Below are 20872 nucleotides of genomic sequence, written 5' to 3' on the forward strand. Positions count from 1 at the left end.
ATTATTTTCAGTGCATAAAGTATTTAGTGTTTTGAATTTTAATATATTTGAAAAGAATGTTTATGTCTTCTTTTACCAGAATATAAAAATATTTCTCATAATTCTAATGTGACTCTTAAAAACTAAATGTTGATAATATGTTACGAAAAATATTAATTTATTTGTGTCCATGGCTCAAAATTCTGCTTTTTTGTTTTCTTATAGTTTTTTTTTCTCCCATTTTCTTACTATTGTTGCTTGGGGTTAGAAACACTTTCTGTTACATTTTTAGACATCCTAACCCCAACCCCATCTCTAACCCCAACTTCAGAGGAGAATAGTTTTAAAGGTGGAAGAAAAACATGTGGAAACCAATACATAAAAGTACATCCTAACCCAAACCCCAAATCTAACCCCAACCGACAATGATTTAAAAAAGGGAAGAAAAATGAGAAAACAATACATAAAATAAAACGAACAAGAAAGTGGTGCCACGGACATGAAAAACTATTTATAGATATTCGTGCTGACTGACACGAAAAAGACATTCGTGCTCAATTCACAAAAAAAGCTCAACTTCGTACCATGGACATGAATAAATTAATCACATTTTTCGTGACTATAACATGACTTTCCTTGATATCACGTTGTTGTGGTTTTAAATTGCATGCATCTTGTTATCTTGTGTTTTTATTAGTACTTGGAAAAAATGTCAAAATTCATACTTTTTCAGTTTAATAAAATGTTTAAATTATAATCATTATTTCATTCTTTGCAGTCAACATGAAGGACATACTGTAATATCATATATAATAAAAATAATAATATTTTTTGTTGTAGCTGTTTGTTGTATTAAGCACAAAGTATCTTACTTAGTTCTTTTTCTTTTGTCATGTAGCCTAATTATGTGTTAATAATTTATGAGGTCCCCAAAGGATTTTCTACAATAAAATAAGCCTTTTGGGATTGTGAGCCAATCTCACCCTTTACATGTTTAATCAGTGTGCCTTATTTTGATTGTTTGATTAGCATTTTTATTGGTTTAAACCACAAAACATGTGATGTCGATTCCAGTGGAGGGTCTGAAGGGGTTAAATAAGAGTTTTAATAACTTCAACTAAACAGTTGAATGGCAGCAACAAGTAGGCTACACATTGTGCTGGATACACACATATCAGTGGAAATCTCTTAAAATATCAAGATCACCTGTTTACATCTCCTATGGGATGACGTGTTTTGGATTAGGTCTTAGATAACGGGATTAGAATCTTCCACACTCCTTAAATAGCTTGTGAGTGTCAACATCTACTGTTCGTACCACCTGAGAAAACTGCACTGATTTGATTTAATATTTACAGCCTTCATCATTTATGATCTGAGAGAAGGTATGTGCATGAAAAGATGGACATTTTAATACTCTCCTTATAGTTTTATAAACATACAAATGCATTAGCTGGTATTATATTTAATATTTAATATAATATTTAATGGAAAGAACTATGTCGAAAAAAAGAAACATGATAATTTACTTTTATTATGCATATAATTTAAATAAATGTGGTATTTGGAATTTTTTTATTTCTATTGCTGAGTATACTTTTTTTAATGACTTGTCTCCTGCATTCATAGATTATTTTTCATCTGGCAAACATGGCTGATGTGTTAAGGAGTCTTAACCTTTTAGAAACCCTTAAGGAGTCCATGGAAAAGAACAATATTTCAGATATAAGAGATGCAATGGAGGACATGCTGATCAGCAGAATAAACATTGCGGTGGCAGGTGACCGAAGTGCTGAAAAAGCCTCTTTTATCAACTCACTTCGAGGACTCGGGCAGAATGATGAAGGAGCGGCCTGTGTTCCACCTTCTGCTGCCCCAGAGGAACTAGCTGTGTTTCTGAATCCCAAGCATCCAGATTTTTGGCTCTGGGATCTGCCATCTATTCCCAGCGACTCATGTTTCGAGGCAGAGAAATATGTAGAGCGCTTTAAAGTTTTGCGGTACAATGCCGTCATTATCACATTCACAGAGAGTCCCAGCGTGAACAGTGTGGCAGTGTGGAGGGAAGCTCGGTCGTTACAAAAAGAGACGGTGTACTTCGTCTTATTAGCATCCATGAAGGATACAGAGAAAACATTGGAAACTAAGAAAAAAGCGAGTCTGGAAGTGCTCAAGGCTGAAGGCGTTCCACTCCCAAAAGTATTCCTAGTTCACCCGTCAGCTTTGGAGAAGTTGGACTTTTCAAAGTTTTTAGAGGTGATGCGTGGCGACCTTCCGGAAATCAGGGCACATGCTCTCCTTCTGGCCCTGCCTGCTTTCTCCAACTCATTGGTCCAACAGAAGAAAGACGCCTTCAAGGCACTTGTATGGGCAGCGGCATCTTTATCTGGTGGGGTTTCTGCCATTCCCGTGCCCCTGGTGGCCTCCATGGTGGACGCTACTGTGGCCTTACGGATTTTGATGAAGGCTCAGATATCGCTTTGTCTGGATGATGATTCTCTGCTGCGACTGGCAAGGCAGCGAGGTCTCGACCCATCCAGGCTAAAGGGTCTGAGGACTTGTGCGCTTTCTGTTGAGGTCAGCAAGAGTGAAGTTAAAAGACGACTCGCAGAGGCAGAGAAGGAAACTTGTGGAGCTAGCCATGCCAAGACATGCCAGGTCCGTTAGTCGATCTTTTATGGTTATGCTGCAGGCTCTCAACACCGCTATTGATGACATGGGTGCTGATGCTGAGAAAGCAGTGGGGAACCTTCAGGGCCTTCTACGCCTTCAGAGAAGGCCTAAAAAAATTAATAAAAATATTTTTATTATAATAATACAAATAAATAATATTCAATAAAAATATGTTTTTACATTTTTTAATTTCTATTTAATTCAATCCAATACAATACATGAATTATATTTTCTCTCATCTATGTTCTAACGTTAAGCTTACTGTCAGGTTTATGTCATGAAAACATCTAATCCAATCAGAATCGTCTGTCTCTATTAAGGCCCGGTTATCTGGCTCATTCATTGGTTAGGACTTCATGAATCCCAGGGAAGGCGAGTCGGGTCTGTCTGCGTCCTGCAAGACGGAGGCGTCAGTTGTAGTAGGGGTGACTTGTAGTAGGAGGCGTGTCTTGTACTTTTCTAAATCACGGTCCACAACGCAAGATCTTCCTCTTTCACGGTAAAAAAGCTCTTCTAAATCCTCTATGGTCCCGTACACACTGCATATTAATTCGGTTGTCACTTCACCTTTTAATGCTTAATCCTGTTCTGTACACACACAGTTCAGTAATTTACGGTACTGACAACCGAATTCCACAACCGAATTAACTCCCGCAAAATGCAGGTAGTGACAACCGCATTTACAGAAACTCTGCACAGTGTGTACATAACCGAACTGAACAACTAGTAGTTAATCAAGTGTTAAACGTTCCTCATAAACAGGACAGGTCTCTCTTCTGAAAAAAATAAATGCTTAGAAGGGGAAAAAGTCTTCTGTATGTGCGGTTCAGAAAATGACAGAGGCACAAGCGTTTGCTGACTAGTGTTGCCAAATCTTGCACTAAAAAAAAACAGCGAACAAGAAGAATCCAATAATAAACCGAAATAAATCTAAATGCTTTACCTCAAAGATCAAAATATTGGGACCGGCCTCTTCACGCTTTATTAATGTAGCAGGATTAGGTGAGCTGTGATTGACAGCTACTTTCACCTATCAGGAAGGGGCAGTCCCTTTTTAAGCACTGATTGGCTGCTGCCCGGAATGCGTCATGTCCTGTGTTTCCCCCGGGTGTTTGCAGCAATAGCGACAGGTGAGAATTGTTAAGGTGCTGTTCGTAGTTTTAATTTGTATGTTATTTAAAACTAGTTTGTGTTGGTTTTAGCGTGTTTGTCCAGCGTACTGGTGCCCTTGTGCTGCTGATGGCTTAAATGACTGTGCACCCTCAGTTGGCTGTGGTTGACCTGTTGTAGGTTAAACGGTGCTGTAAAAGACGTTAATGTGTCTGGGGTGATGCCACTGGGCGGTAAGTGTCCAGCACGTAGTTGTAATGTTAGTGTATGATGTGTTTAGATTTTTAATATTATGTTTGTTTACTTTAGGGTTCTCCCTTTTGCTCTACATTATGTTTACCTCTTGAGTGTTCTCGTGCGGCTGTCGCACCGCGGTAAAACCGACATCATCATATTCCTCGCAGTACAATGGATTGTACACCGTCTGGTTCCTGCCTTTAGTGTTATATATCTTGGAGTGGAGGGTTATCTAGTCACTACCAAAGTCAACCAAGACAACCGATTTTAGTGCATTGGAGCTGGTTTTTGGACTTTGGTTGCCTGTGTAGCTCCACCTGCCATTTATTTTGTGTTTTCTTTGCTTTCAGTAATTCTTGTCAAATTGTTGTCTGAATATTTATTTTGTTTGATATCCTTTCAGGAGCTGGGGTCCCCCTGGGTGAAAGAGCTTATGGTGGTGGTGGTACTGCTTCAACATTTGCAGTGTTACACATTTTTGAAGTGCATAAGTGTGTGTTTTTGAGTTCACGGTTTGGTGTGAGTGTGTGCCTTTGGACAACTTGTGCCAGTGATCACTCGGGTGGGTAACCTCAGCTCTGTAGGTTGGTGTATTGTTTTAATTAGTTTATTATCTTTCTTTCTTTTCACGCACTGCATTTGAGCAGTGAGGACTGTTAAACCTTAAGTTGTGTTGTGTTTTTGTATAATTTTGTGATTTTGTGATGTTTTATGTTATTTTGTTTTATGTATTTTGCTGCAGACAGATCTGCTTTGATTAATGTCATCTTCTGTCTATTTCACACCTAGCCCATTGTCATGGACAACGAATATTGTGAAATAAAATCTAAATTTTTGTATTATACCCACGTTTTCTGCTTGCTTCACTTTTAAGAGGAACGAACCTGTGTGCCTTACCGCCTTTCTGGGTGTAAGGAATATTTCCCTGGGTGTAAGTCCCAGGGTGGCGTAGTCGGAATTTTATGCAAAATCTTTGCTTTCGTCACAAAGCTAACTTTTCACCCCCTCGTCATGCCACATTAACATCAAAAACTTGATCGCTTCATGAGCCAAAAGCTATAAACGGTTAAGCACCAAAACGGTATTTACGTACAAAAAAGACGAGGACCTGGCAACACTGCAAGACCGCGCGCTCCGTGCTGTGAAGCAGCCTCACAAAAGCATAAAATACACAACGCCAAGATGGAGGTTTATTGCAAAACACAATGCTGTTATTATTTTGGTCAAATCTGTGATAAGCACGCGAGACGGCAGAACGTTGCTATGGTTATCTCTGTGTCAATCATCGCATTCGGGAGTGAGTCTTGTTCCGTACAGACATGAAACGAACATTTAGGGGATTCACTCCCGCATTTTAATGCGGTTGTCACTCCCGAAAGTTTGTAGTGTGTACGAGACCTATTACACACTGCAAACTTTCGGGAGTGACAACCGCATTTAAATGCGGGAGTGAATCCCTTAAATGTTCGTTACATGTCTGTATGGAACAAGACTCACTCCCGAAAATGTGATGATTGACCCAGAGATAACCATAGCAACGTTCTGCCGTCTCGCGTCTCAAAGCTTTGACCAAAATAATTTAACAGCATTATGTTTTGCATTAAACCACCGTCTTGGAGTTGTGCATTGCACGCATTTGTAAAACAGCGCGCTGTCATGCAGTGTTGCCAGGACCTCGGGTTTTTTGTACGTACTGTTTTGGCGCTTAACCGTTTATGGCTTGCTTTTTGCTCATGAAGCGAACAAGTTTTTGGTGTTATTAAAGTGTAAAGGTACCGGGACCCAATATTTTGATATCAGCACTTGGATTTATTTCGGTTTATTATTGGAATTTTCCTGTTCGCTTTTTTTAGTGCAATATGGCAACACTAGTCAGCAAACGCTCTCTGTCAATTTCTGCACCGCACGCAAAAGACTTTTCCCCTTTTAGGAATTTAGTTTTTCAGAAGAGAGACCTGTCATATCCATGATCCACATTTGAACACTTTAGTTGTAATGTACACACTATGCAGAGTTTTTATAAATGCGGTTGTCCCCTGCATTTTGCGGAAGTTAATGCGGTTGTATTATGCGGTTGTCAGAACAGGATTAAGCATTAAAAGGTGAAGTGACAACCGAATTAATAAGTGACAACCATTTTAGTGACAACCCAATTAATATGCAGTGTGTACGGTACATCGCGGTTCACGGATCACGCGAGCTCTCCTATACATCTCGAAAGTTAAGATGATAATCTTTTCCCAAAATTGCCTAATTTGGAGGCTTCAGATGTAATGCAGAGGTCAGGGTGTTATTATTAAAACGGGAGAGAGTTTGTAGTAGGCCTGCAGTATAAGCTTATAATGTTTATAATGTACTTGACTGTGTGCTGTGTATGTATCTCATACGTTTATAAATATACAAAGGATAACATAAAAAACATTCATAAGGCACTTAATTTATTATAAATTATAATAAAACCCCTGGCTTAGTGTCGTTTTCTTTTTGTTGTAAATATAAACATCTGATGAAAAATGCCATTGTCATCACTTTCAATTATTATTAATCCCTGAACGTGTTAAAATATACATTTTATTAATACGAGTAATTAATAAATTAATTCATTGTATTTTATTTAATTAACCAGCAGAATCACAGTGCCAAAAACATTCCACCCATACGTTTTTTGAAATATGCACAAATGTATGCACAAAACGAAATTTACCATTAAAGGCTTTCATCATATATCCTCAGCTTGTCCTAACCTGACCCGTTTTCAAACAAACTCTAAATCTTATTTAATGACAAATTCACTACAAACACATTGATGCCCAAATTGCTAACATACAAGCTTATTTTTAAAATAAGTATTAAAACTTTCATAATTTCAATTCTGACTTAGAGGTAGATCTCGCGTGGTGGACCGCGATTTAGAAAAGTACAAGACACGCCTCCAACTACTACAAGTCACGCCTACTACAACTCACGCCTCCGTCTTGCAGGACGCAGACAGATACTGTTGGGGAAGGCCAAGCTATGTGTTTTGGTGTGGAGAGTGACGGGCAAATCGACCAATCACGTTTTGATTTCAAGTGGGCGGGCAAAAAACAAAGCATTGTAAGCCTTCATGAAGTCCTAATCATGCAACAAACTGGATGCGAGCTGCTGTAAAACACCAAAGACGAAGATCATAGACCGTTAATATTAATACAGTCTAATGGCCCGAATCTCTGCGGTGATAGTGGTTGAGGTAAATGGCGGAAAACGTGATTGACGTTGTGGCTAGCTTGATAGGGCTGAGGTAAAAACGAAATAACTTAAGCGCGTACTCGTGAAGAGCACAGCTGGGAGAAGCGCGTGCAGAGGAGCCTGTGCATATGACGCGAACACGAGAAAACTAATGGGTTTAATTATACTTTTACTTCCTGACAGTTTCACTTGTTACGTGAGGATAGTAATGACTGACAGACGACGCCGAATTACATACAATATAATTTCCTAACTAAATCTGAGAGAATGCGAAAACATTCAAATATTTTTTTCCTCGCTATACCCGATGGGCAGGGCGGAGATACATTTTGGTAGCCCGAAAAGAATTCGCAATAGCCCAGGGACCTCGGGGCTCGGGCTAGAGATTTTGCGAGCCCTGGATATCTTATAACAACAGTTATAAGCCACAAGGAGGTGCACTGAGAACGCAGGGTGCTATATTTCCCCTTATGAAAAAGATTAACAAGGTATCCTACAGCTAAATATATATTTCCAAAAAATAAAATATAAATTAAAGAACATAATTTAAGCTTGGTAAATGCAAATTTACAGAGCCCCTGACTGTCATTACAGAGCAGCAGAATCTGTATTTGTGTTTTTCAGTTAGATTAAAGTAATTTTAAACTTTAAAACTGCATTTAAAGGCAGACAATGCCCATTCTGTAATTTAACTTTGCGTGCTCAGAATTTTTACACGTTCACTGTATGATTTAACGAAAATACGAATAGCCTAGTATTATGGATGGAGAGGCATTTGCACTTCATTGCATATTTTGAAGGCCCAGCTGAAGTACCCACGGTTCGCTACTGTGAGAAAGTGGTTGCTATGGTAACAGATGGATCACCCTTTTGAGGGGGGGGGGGGGGGGCTAAAATTGACAATTGTCTCGTGTTGCACACACACACACATGCTCTTAACATAATTTTGATTTATACCATGTTTAGTGTACTAGTAATTACCAATAAGTTTACAATATGTTTACAGTAACTCCATTTAATCCCAAATAATTTCATTTTGATTCATTTTTAATGCTAAACTAATGTTAGTGCTATTGGTTATGTAAGGGATAATGTAGAGGCAGCCGGTAGTTATCGGGAAATAAGCCCCGACAGTGTGATCAGGACCCGACGCGAAGCGGAGGGTCTTGTATCACACTGAAGGGGCTTATTTCCCGATAACTACCGGCTGACTCTACATTATCCCGCTTATTACACGGCTACTTGTCACATAAGAAAAAAAACTGGACATGAATATGAATTTGAAACATTTTATTGGCATATTTGTTTTAAATTAACATTTTTATCCTTCCGCGAAACTTTGCACAGATGCATAAAATGATCGTAATACCTTATTAAGATCCTCTGCTTCATACTTGTCTGTCTCCATTTTTTTCTCTTTTAGCCAGTCTTTGAGAAGTTTTAATGCCCATTCTGTATTTTTTTTGTGTGTTGGCTTCGTAGCTGTCATGCTCTATTTTGTCAAGTTCAGTCTCAGTAAGCTCTCTGTGTCTTGTCGTGGTTGTCCAGTGTTTGTCACAAGATGGCGCCAAACAAACAGTAATCTTTATTGGCGCGGAGCGATCTAACTCGTAAAAGTAGTACCGGCTATGCGTTATTATTTTGGAGCGGTTATTATTCGAAAAGAACGAACCTGCAAATGTCTCAACTGACCAATCAGAATCAAGCATTCCAGAGAGCCGTGTAATAAATGTGAATAAATGCCTAAAGTTGATTTACTCTAACTGTAAACACGCACATTATATTATTTAGGCATGCTCAAAATGTACTACAGTAATATGCTATTTTTTAGCAATAAAGATCTTTTATCTTACATCGTCATTCTTCATAAAACCGGATTGTCCGTGCAAGCTATTGGCACCTTTTCGTTCTCAGCTATTAAAACATTTCACCCCATGTGCAATATCCGGTCAAGGTCTTCATCTGAATCACAGTAGCCATGCATGAGAAGAATGCAGACCGCAATACATACAGTAGTTTCAACTGCGAAGTAACCACTGACAAAGGAAGCGTCTACAATATCACACTCCAACTGCAAACGTTAACACCATTCATTTCAAAACATCACATATTGCCTCTATTTTATTTACAGGTATTTCAAATTTAAATGTGACAGAAAAATCAAGTCATTAAGGCATTTCATATCAATGTGACATTTCTGTGAATGCAAAAAGTCAGTTTAGTAAGCCGTGTTTTCATGTTCTCTTAAACAAACCTCTCAAATAATCAAATCAAAAACACTTAATGTTACTTGAATGCATACTTCTTTGGTATTTTGTTTGGTACGCAGTGAATTATGATCTTATTTAAACAAACTTAACTGAAATTGTTTTATATTATATAAATATTCTAACATCATCTTTCTACGGGGCTCAGATATCTCTCATTTGATAACATTTTGGTATTTTAGTACCAGTATATATACAATATTCATTTTGATGTGATTGATACATTTTAAAGGAACCCCAAATAAAAGAGAATGATGACACCTAGTGTATGTTACAATAAACTTTGTTTACACTGATTCATTTGCAATCCTGTTTGTTATATTGTGAATACTAATCGCTGAAGCACATCTTGATAAATTTTGCATTGTGCCATGAAAAACATTAAAACCTCTCTGCTTTGAATTATGTTAAAATAATGAACAACTGCGGCGTAAAAGCACTCCGCTTCATATCATGAAGAATTACCACCTTGGGTGTGCATGTACAAATAATAGATTTAAAAATGTTCGGATGTGCATTATAAAAAATACAAGTTATTTCAAATATTGTTTGTCAGAAGTTATTTTTTTTTTTAAACATAAAGGAAACAAGTGCAGGAGCACAGTGCATAGCTTACAGAAATTTGTGCATAAACAGACATTAAAAGAGATTAGCCTTCAGTCTTTTCCTTAGATTTCTAACCATTTGAGCCCCCATGCCTTCATGTGAAAACCACCAAAATGCATGTGCTGACTAACTTTTATGTCAAAAACTTTTATCAATTAATTCAATCAAAATAATGACATCTTATTTACATCTGAAAATTGCATTTTTGTTTATATATGTTCTTTTTAAAGACTTGTTCAATTGTGCCATTAATGCATTTGCAAAACAACTGCTTTATGTTATAAAATTAATGTAATTTTAAATCCATAAAGTATACAATGAAAATGGGATAAGCATTGATTTTAATGTTCAATGCTGCAAAAGCAATACTGCCCCTTTGTGTTTTTTTTTCAACATTTTAATTTAATTGCAAATATTAAAAACTTTAAAAATATGTTTATATCAAATTTTTAGATGAACGTATTTTTGCACTAAATTTTACCTCATACGTGAACGTGATTCATCGCCGCCCCGTGAAATCTGGCGAACTCTGGCGTTGTACTAAGATGAAATCTACTATATAACGAACACTGTCACTTTTTGAACCAAACATTTTCTACAAAATGGAGGTTAAATGCACATTACCAGACTGTGGTTTGAAGTAGTGATGGTCGTTTTCGAAGCACTGCTTCATGAGGCTTTACGAATCTTTTGTTTCGAATCAGTGGTTCGGAGCTTGTTTCAAACTGGCCCAAGTCACGTGATTTTAGCAAACGAGGCTTCATTACGTCATAACTGTTTCGAAACGTTTCGAAAATCCGATGGTTCTTTTACTTTTGTGAATTTCATATTCACAAAAGTAAAAGAAATAATTTAAAACCTTGTTTGAAAGTTTTCATGATTGACTTTGATGTATATATTGAGTCTCTCCAGTGTATTGATAACAAAAAATGTAGAGATACACTGTTATACGCCAAAGAATTGAAGTTAATTGAAATTTGAACTATGCTGTCTCACTTTTATTTATTTAATATTATTATGTACTTATTTTATTTATTATTAATTTTTTATATTTTTTTCTGTGTATTGTAAACCCAATTCCTTAACATGTTACCTCTTTGGATGTCTTGTCATGTTGTATGTTTGTTCAATATATAATAAAAAAAATAATAAAAAAATCCGATGGTTCACCACCACTAGGGGGAGTTGATCACATGACCAGTGTCTAATATGTTTAGGTGAACTCGGGTCAGTTTTATTATGAAAGTTCATAAAACATTTATCCTTCCGACTAATAACACTGCCATTTTGTCTACTTTTTGTTTATAGACAGATTTAATGACAAAAATGTGCATAATTAAAAGGGTAGTTAGTTTTAATTATTTGTTTGCCCTAAATAAAACTAAAAACACATAACTTTTAACTATGTCTTAATTAAGTTAAATATTTTTTTTAAAACATATATTAATACAAATCTTGCTTTTTTTATTAAAAAAAGTGTAAAATGTTTGGACATATCTGCTTTTACACTATTTTGACCAGCAGGGGTCGCCAGCGTGTGTGGTGTTTCGAACTACTTCGAAAAACTGAATCAATTTTCAAAGCAATTGGTTCAGTTGATTCGAAGCTTCGAAAAGCTTCATAAGTTTGAAGATGTTGTGAGCGTTTTTTACAAGGTGTCTTCAGTTGGCAAAATGCAGCAGCAAGTATCCCGCGACCGTGCACAGGTGCTGATGACGTGTGCGACTGCGCTGTTGCATCTGCCTTCCTCATGAATAAAGTATAACTCGATCAAAACCCTATAAAAACGGCGAAAAATCTCTGACAAGGTTGCCGCATAGAACTGTTAATATTGTGCATAACAGATAAAAAGAAAAGTAAGTGGACATTTCTTTGATTTAGAGGTTGCACGCAACATCAATTTTGCTAAAAAACTCGAGGGAGCACTTTGAATGAGCATGACGCCTCTGCAAGTGATGCTCCTCCTCTTTAGTTCATGGACTTTTAATTTGTAATTTCCTGGCTCGTGCTTGTAGTCATTTTGTAGTTCTTTTGTTTATTGGTTCCCTGTTGATAGTAGCCAACACGTTTCAAAAAGTTGTAAGAAATGACATTTGTCAGGAGGTTAACATTAACTTCATGCTTGCGTAAACGCATTTTGCGTTTACAAAGCATTGCACTTAAGCTGAAAACATTTGTTAGGCAATTCTGCTTATGCCTGCAGTGTTACTCTGTAAAAATATCAGCTGTAAAAAGATCAGTAGTGGGAGAACAATAGTAAACAGAAATAGAAAGTTTTACTTATTCTTATTTCAATAAAACTTCATTAACATTATGTGTGATGTCTCTATTATTATTTTTTAAATTGTTTTGACACCGTAGTAACCACTAACAGAGGAAATAAGATTCACGCTTGAATGACATAAGTAACATATTCCTTTTTTTTTTTTTGCCGCAAATATGCAAAGATACACTGTGACTTAAGAAATACACCAGAGGATATGAATTCCCCTTTTGTTTCTTGCTGTCATTTACAAGCCATTTGAGCTTTCCTGTCCCGCTGAGAACAACAGATTCATTACGAAGGTAAACATATTTTATCTGGCTTTAAACAGGTCTTTATATTGGAGTAAAATTAATTCTGAAATTTACACTGTTAAAAATGTCTGTAGAAATTACAGTATTACTGGCAGCTGTTTGTATATTTAAATTTATGTTAAATAAGAGTTTCTTTAGAGTTAAATGAAGAGGAAACATTAACAAGTCTTTATCTTTACAGAATAAAATTAAAATAACAGCCTCATGCAAAGCATTCTCTGAAGCAAAATCTGAAGGAAAAAACTGAAAAAGTTTGACACATTAATGCTTTGCAAAATTACATTTAAAAATTCAACAAGTTACTGGCAAACAGCTGCATAACTACAGCAATTTTGTATGTGCCTTTGTTTGGCTGTAAAAAATTTTTGTCATCATCATAAGATTTTCCTAAGAAACATACTGTATTATCTTTGAGACATTAATGGTGTCATCATTACATTCTGCTAAAAGATAGAAAGTATTTAAAGTATAGCTTCATTATTTTAAATACATTAGGAATTGAAGGTCTGCTTAAAGGCGGGGTGCATGATCTCTGAAAGCCAGTGTTGACATTTGAAATCAACTAAACAAACACGCCCCTACCTCAATAGAATCTAGACCTTCATTTAATAAGACCCGCCTCACACATACGCAACACAGGCAACGATGACGGTTAGCAGACACGCCCCTTAGTGCTGATTGGCTACAAGTGTGTTTTGGTAGTCGGCCCGACTGCCTTTTCCAAAGTGTTTTTCAAAAATCATGCACCCCGCCTTTAATTTATGTAACAACTGTGAATGAGACAAATCACATAAATAAAGAAATAAAGAGTGCTGCAGATTTTGTTCCATCCATTTTTTTTACCATAGACATACAATACACATATATATACACATATATATATACACATATATATACATTTTAGATTTAAGAGTATTCCTGGTCCGAAAATAAAACATATATATATATATATATATATATATATATATATATATATATATATATATATATATATATATATATATATATATATATATATATATATATATATATAGTGCATTCAGAATACCCCTTCACTTTTATCAATTTTGCAGCCTGATAGTACTGTTTAAATTATTTCCTCAATAATCTACACTTGCTAACCCATAATGACAAAGTGAAAAATGAAATATCACTTTTACATTCTCAGACCCTTTGCAACATGATTTTTTGCTTGCAGTTCTTGTGTTCAGTTCCTCAACTGATTCAACTCAACATTTGATAAAAATTCCCGAACCGGAACAAACAAAATCTGAAGGATCATGTGTCCCCATCTCCTGTACATATGATCAAGGACATGATGAAAACTTGAAACTTTTTTGGTTTAAGAATCCAGAATATGATAATGATATGAAAATCTTTAATGGTACTATTGTATATAGTAACACAGATGATCGTCCCCAGTCAGCAGGTTACTCAAGTAGAGTCGAATACATCACTGATAAAACAGAAAACCCCACAAACTCTTGGATGAAATGTGATTTAAAAATCAATGATCTACAGAAGACAGACAGTGGAAATTACAGCTTTAGATTCATTGGCTTAGACAAACACAAGTACATGAGCACACCTATGAGTCTCACAGTTGCAGGTGAGCAAGACTTTTTTACTGACATTCATTACTTGTTGTATGAATAACATGTATATTATAATAATATTCCACAAATGAAAATTGAGCATTTAAATGTAAAGTTCACTTAAAATAAAAAAATCTGCAGTCTGTATGTTGTTGTTTAGATATGTGTATTTAGATATTACTTCATGTAGCTTCATAGCATAATCATGAAATATCACATTTTCCAGTTTTTTATTCATCAATCACCTTTCACTCCATGATTTTTCCTAATTTCAGACAATCATTGTAAGGTGAAGATTGATTCATCAGAGATTAAGTATTCAGTCAAAGAGTCAGATGAATTTACTGTTCGCTGTTCAACCTCTGTTTCCTGCTCATCTCATCCTGAGTGGATTCTCCATAAACCAGGAGAAGATCCAGAAAGAGTGACGTCATCAAATAATAGATTCACACAGGATAAAGAGGAAAACGAGGACAAAAAGATCACCAGACTAAAATTTAATACAACATGGGAAGATGACAACATGATCTTGTCTTGTCGTCCAGAAGAAAATCAGGACAGCTGTCTCACTAGAAATATCACTCTGTCTGTTGAATGTGAGTGTGTGATTTACTGTTAACTATATCCTGTGTTTATCTGATATACTGTCTATTATTCACAAAATAAATCATAAAGTTCACTTTAATCTGTCCACTTTATCTCTGATTTTGTTTCTAGATGCACCAAAGGAAGTAAAAGCAACAGTGAGCTCTGATAATGTGAAGGAAGGAGATTCTGTTATTTTCTCCTGCACCTCTAGAGGTCGCCCTAATGTCACCATCTCATGGTTCAAACAAGGGAAGGAAATATCACAATTGGCTGAGTGGAGACTAGTTAATGTTAAACCCGAAGACAGTGGAGAATACTACTGCAAAGCTGAAAACAAGTATGGAAATGTAGAATCAAATACAATTTCTATCAATGTTAAGTGTAAGTCAGGTTTTAACTGAGATTTTAATAAAAATATAAATATATTATTCTTTTTTTTTCACTTCAACAGTGATTATTAATTATATATCTCATTGATAAATAATAACATTCATTTCTTGTGTCTGTACATTTCATTTTTCAGATCGTCCAAAAGAAGTCAGTGTGACACCTGCTGTTTACATCAGTGATCTCAGAGAGGGAGATGAGCTGAAACTGAAGTGTTCAGTGGGGGACAGTAACCCAGCAGTCAACCAGTTTCAATGGTATAGGGATAATTCCCTGTTATGGCATCAAACCAGTCAGACATTAACCATCAGTCAAGTTAAACAATCTTGTCACACCATCAAAACTTCACCGTTGTACCTCAAAACCCAGGAATGTACTACTGCACCGCAACCAATGATGTTGGGACCTCACAATCTGAACCCATCACATCTGTCCATGGTTAGTAATAAATAAATAATTGTACTCATCAATTCAATTATTATTAAACAGTATAACATATTTTATCTATTCATGATTAATAGAAAAAGCCAAAAAGCTGGTCAAACATGTACTGTATAGTCAAAGGTCCCTGTCATGTGTAGTACCACCTTGTTCTTACTGTAATTGCAGGTTTCGACACTTTGGACTTTTCAGTGATGATGTCGTTTTTGACAGGAATGGATCCACACATAGAAATCCAAATTATGGATCCACACATAGAAAATACAATTATTTACGAGGTTTATCATGACGAAGAAGTAAGACCTATCATGACGAAGAAGTAAGACCTCAGAAACAGGGAAATTATTAACAAATTATGTATCTGCAGAGCTTTGAGTAAAATGAGAAATGTGACATCAAACCCTTACAAACCCAAACATCACATTTAACACTTTATTTACCAGCACCTTCTGCTTTATCATAGTACAAGTAAATAGGTCCCCCCCAAAAATAGTACCATCACTGGGGCATTGAAAAGGTCCTAATATGTGCCATTTAGGTACAGATATATGTATACATTTGTTAACAATATGTACCTATGAACTATAGAGGTGGAAAGGTGTACTTTTTGAAAGGGTATCGCCCCAGTAGGGACCATTGTTTGACCATTTTTTTTCTGACAGTGTAATTTTGAGAGACAGTAACAAAATAATCAATGCTGTTGCTAATGTAAATAAAAAGAAATATTAATGAATATTTGTTTACACATTATTAACATAATGCACTCAAAGCCATGCCATATAATAAATATAATATAGTCATGGCTGGAGGGGCAGTGTTCGAATTATGTCAAAGCTTATGGGGGGGTCCCCTACCTAAGCCCCACCCCCTGGCCAAGCCCCACCCCCTCATTATAGGGTCGTTGTGATTTGACAAAGTAAGATGTGATCCTGGATCAACAATCATCTGATCCTGGTTTTAATCAAAGAAACCCCAAATTACCCTTAACTGAAACCATAAAAGTTTTTTTTACCCCTCAAATTAGTGTGAAACACTGCAAGGCCAGAAATTTTAAACAGAATAGGGGTGAAATAGGCTGCTCTCAAATTACATATTTTTACTAGTAGTGGTTAAATGGATTACATTGCGTTTTTTTAATCATAGATCGAATAATTTTCGGATCAGCAAAAATTAAGAAATGATGAGCATATAAAAATAGAAAAGAACAAAGTTACAAATAAAGTAAGATCTAACAGTAGTATTTAGGTATAAAAAGAATCAAATAAACATTAACACTGTCTTCTTTATTATATAAATTAAATATAATTAATCTTTTTAAAGATACAGAAGTGATTTTCCTTTGTTTTCTGTTGTTTAATTAATATAAATGACAGAAACACAAGCAGATAAGAACTGCTACTTTCAGACCAACACAAAGATTTGACTTCTTTCTGAACTGTTTGCACTCACTTTAAGACATAACTGAATGTTTTTATGAGAATAGGTGCCAAGACTATGGTATTTCAAAATAATTTTTTGTTTGCATGCTTTAGAATCGCACGTCTCCGTGCGTCCGCTTATTAGTGTGCGTCCATTTGAGTATGTGTGCGCGTCATTGCCTGTGCACACACAAAACAGCTTACTTTAACATCTTGCGCTCAAATTGTTTAAAATCACTTGCATGTTAACATTTGCAAGGTTTAAAACCACACATGCAAACAATAAGCTTTCTATAAATAGTTATTTATTTCTGAATGATGCGTATTTGAGCGATTCGTTTTAAAAAGACTATAGGCAAATTTATTATCATTTATGCGTGATTTCTTCTGCTTTCCCAATAAAATATTTTTTGTTTCTTTTTACTTGGTGGACCAGCTGTCAATTTGAGTGTGTGGCCTCGCCACTGTTATGAAATAATAGTTTGAGAAGAATAAAAAAAACCCTAACCCTAAAGATTACTAAACATTCTTACCGTCACAGAGGTGAATATAATCCACACGACACGCAGACAGAGACATTAACTCGTCTGTCAATTCCTCCAGAAAACAGGGGGAGGCGCACTTACAAGTTTATATTTATTTCAGACAGAAATCATTTGAATTAGTTTATTGTGAAATTGGGACAAATAACGGACTGTAGCCTATCGCTTTGTGACAGCGCAACATGAGAAATTTAAATTCATGTTGTATTTTAATTTGAATAAAAACCAGGGGACCCCCCTAATTTATATTTTTGTGGTTTATGGGGGGTCCCTCGAGGCTTATAGCAGGTCCGGGACCCCCCCAGACCCCCTTCAATTTGAACACTGTGGAGGGGTTGTAAGCACGACTTTCCGTTGCATTAACATATTGTGTAGCAAAGCCTCTTGTATGCTTACTGCTTACTGTAAATATAAATGTTTCTGAAGCTTAACTGTAAAAGCATTATGTTTGCAAGGTCGTGGTTTTCATTCCCAATGAACACACATACGTATGCTTAATGTATCATTTGAATGTATTTATGTTTTTGGTAAACATCTACCAAACAAATTAAGTCTAACTTCTTCTTTATCAAGTTTTGCCTTAGTCGTTGTCTAGAGCTTATTTTAATTCCTAATAAACTATGCTGAAGTTGTTCAAAGTGTAAGGATTTTTTTCAGTTTGGGTTAAAACATTACAACTAACCACTTAAATAAAAAGATGTATCCACTTAAAGGTCTATGGAAATCATTCCATTTATGTACATTGTTGCTGAAATGTTCAACAGCATTTGTGTGCTTCATCTTATGTGTTGTAAAAGAAACACAAAGCACAGAGAGAAATTGTTTCTGTAGCTCATTGTTAGCAGTGCAAAGGTTATGGGTTTGATTTCTTATTGATTATTCGCTTTGGATAAAAGAGTCAAGTGCTTGTTTCAGGGTTGACCATTAACAAAAAGATTGAGAATGGCGACCTCTACTGGTTCAGACCAGTAACAGCTTTGTTTACAATATTTTGGCCCTGTTTGATCTTATGGGGTTTTCCCCCAGTCTTTAATTTGTATTGTAAATATAAGGTGTAAGTACATCCTGGTGGTTTAGTTTGCAGTTGCTTTGGTAGTGAAATGTTTTTGTAAGATGTGTTGAATAAGAATTCAAATTAATATATCTGTCCAAATTCCCCTTGGATTACAAGTGGACACAATTTACAAACAAATATTATGTAACCTCGTATGAGTAAGCATGTGTCTGGAAGATCGAAATTAAAGCAAAACATGGTGTTTTATTTAAAGCAAAACAGATTTTTTTTTTTAAATGTAAAAGAAATCTTTGGTGTCTCCAGAGTGCTTTTGTGAAGTTTTAGCTCAAAGTACTCCACAGATAATTTATTATAACATGTTAAAATTGCTAATTTGTAGGCCTGAGCACAAGTGTGCCGTTTTTGGGTGTGTCGTTTAAAATGCAAATGAGCTGATGAAATGCAAACACTGATCACTATGATGGTGGTTTGTTGTAATTGATACTCAATTGTCCTGTCAAGTACTTTTTTTCTTTCTCTCTGCACTATGGCAGTGCTGTGGTTGGATATTGCAGATAAAGGGGGCGGTATTATTGTAATTCGCCTTGCTACCTACCTCACAAAACAGGCGAAATCTGACCTTATTTTTCACACGCTTGCAGAAAATGGCTTACCCAAACAAAGTTACTGGGTTGATCTTTATTACATTTTCTAAGTTGATAGCACTTAAACATGAAACAAGTCAGATTTTCATGCTATGACCCCTTTAAGTGTGTGTCATTAATATTAACCAAACAATCCAAGGCAATGAGAAAATCACTTCTGTAGCTCTAAAAAAATAAAAATTATATTTAATTAATACAATAAAGACAGTGTTATGGTTTATTTGATTTGATTTCTTAACCTAATGCTAATTTTAGACCTTATTTAATGTGCAAATTTGTTCTTTTTATAAATGTTTGTAATTTCTTTATTTTTTAATAAAAAAAATGGTGAGGGGCCCCCCAAACAAATTCTGCTTAGGGCCCCTAAGAGGCTCGGGCCGGCACTGATTGTTTTTGTTGGATACTGAGCGAGTGAAATCGAAACTGAAACTAATGCACACTCTCATACTATGGAGTGTACAGCGCAGGGTGCCTTTTTTAAGGAAACAACAAAAGCAGATCGTTCTCTTCCATGAAAGCCAATGTAAACATCTAAGAATATATTAACATTTCTCAGATTTTTTTGCTTTTGTGGACTGCAAATGCAAGTTGATGTCATACTGGGATTACTTGGCAAAGATAATTTACAAACATGAGACTGGATGGATTATGACTCATGCACAATTTTTAAACAAAGGTATGTTGTCCCGTTTGGATGCATGTTCATTCTATACGCACTGTTGGCGATGAAGTTTAATGATTCATTGCGCCGCCCACCACGGTCCTGCAGATCAGAAATGTCTTGTCTGCAAGTGTTTTTTTTTTTTACAAAATAGAGTAAGGCGAGTAACGAACTGATTTCAATTTCAGTAATTGTAATTGTTTTACTATTTAAAAAAAAAATACTTCATTACATGGTTGATATTTGGGGGGAAATGCTAAGGGAGTTGCTCATGTGACAAAGTCAGTTAACAGTAATGTTTGTCAGAGCAATAGCATTTACCAAAGCATTGCACTTTAACCAAGTTAAAAGACTGTTAAAGTTCTGCTTATGTCTGCAGTGTTACTGTGTTACAAGTGGAAGCACATAACACCCTTCATGTGCAGTCATAAAATAATGTACATAAGTGGGGAAAAAATTATAAACATGAACAAATAGAATTTCTGTTTCATTTTATTTTCATTTCAATCACACTGCATTTACACCAAGCAACCATTACACATATAGGTGGGGTTATTTTTTAATAGTTTCATAAGAACACAGAAGTAAGGTAACCACGAACACAGGAAATGAGCTTCACACACGAATGACAGAAATTAACATATCTCTTTATCTCTAACAGGAATCTGTCATTTTTGCTTATTTCTTTTATGTCTGAAGATAAATGTATGCAAAGATAGCACATTAGAACGACACAAGGGGATATAAGTTCCTCTTTTGTATTTTTGCTGTCATTTGAAAGTGATTTGAACTTTGCTAAGATGCTCACTGAGATCAACGGATTCTGCTTGAAGGTAAAACAACATTTAATCTGATTTCAACAGATTTTTACATTTTTGGGTGAAATGCATTCAGCGGTTTACTA

General features: G+C 35.7%; 2 protein-coding genes, 1 long non-coding RNA gene and 1 pseudogene across 4 annotated transcripts in view; all 4 read left to right on the forward strand.

Moving 5' to 3' along the window:
* LOC135770767 (B-cell receptor CD22-like) overlaps window positions 1-15990 on the forward strand; it is a 73431-nt gene extending 57441 nt beyond the window's left edge. The window contains exons 4-7 of the mRNA XM_065280559.1: window positions 14548-14868; window positions 14990-15241; window positions 15384-15685; window positions 15857-15990. Of these exons, the coding sequence (XP_065136631.1) occupies window positions 14548-14868; window positions 14990-15241; window positions 15384-15685; window positions 15857-15883 (902 nt within the window). The 3' untranslated portion in view covers window positions 15884-15990. The remainder of the gene's footprint in view (window positions 1-14547; window positions 14869-14989; window positions 15242-15383; window positions 15686-15856) is intronic.
* LOC135770761 (B-cell receptor CD22-like) overlaps window positions 1-20872 on the forward strand; it is a 113452-nt gene that overhangs the window by 72371 nt on the left and 20209 nt on the right. The window lies entirely within an intron of this gene.
* Window positions 1630-3275, forward strand: LOC135771623 (interferon-inducible GTPase 5-like; annotated as a pseudogene).
* On the forward strand, window positions 3654-4843 carry LOC135770328 (uncharacterized). Its single transcript, XR_010542588.2, has 3 exons — window positions 3654-3782; window positions 3855-3995; window positions 4072-4843. It is a non-coding gene; the product is annotated as an uncharacterized lncRNA (long non-coding RNA).

This window comes from Paramisgurnus dabryanus, chromosome 8, assembly GCF_030506205.2.
Source record: "Paramisgurnus dabryanus chromosome 8, PD_genome_1.1, whole genome shotgun sequence".
Lineage (NCBI taxonomy): Eukaryota > Metazoa > Chordata > Actinopteri > Cypriniformes > Cobitidae > Paramisgurnus > Paramisgurnus dabryanus.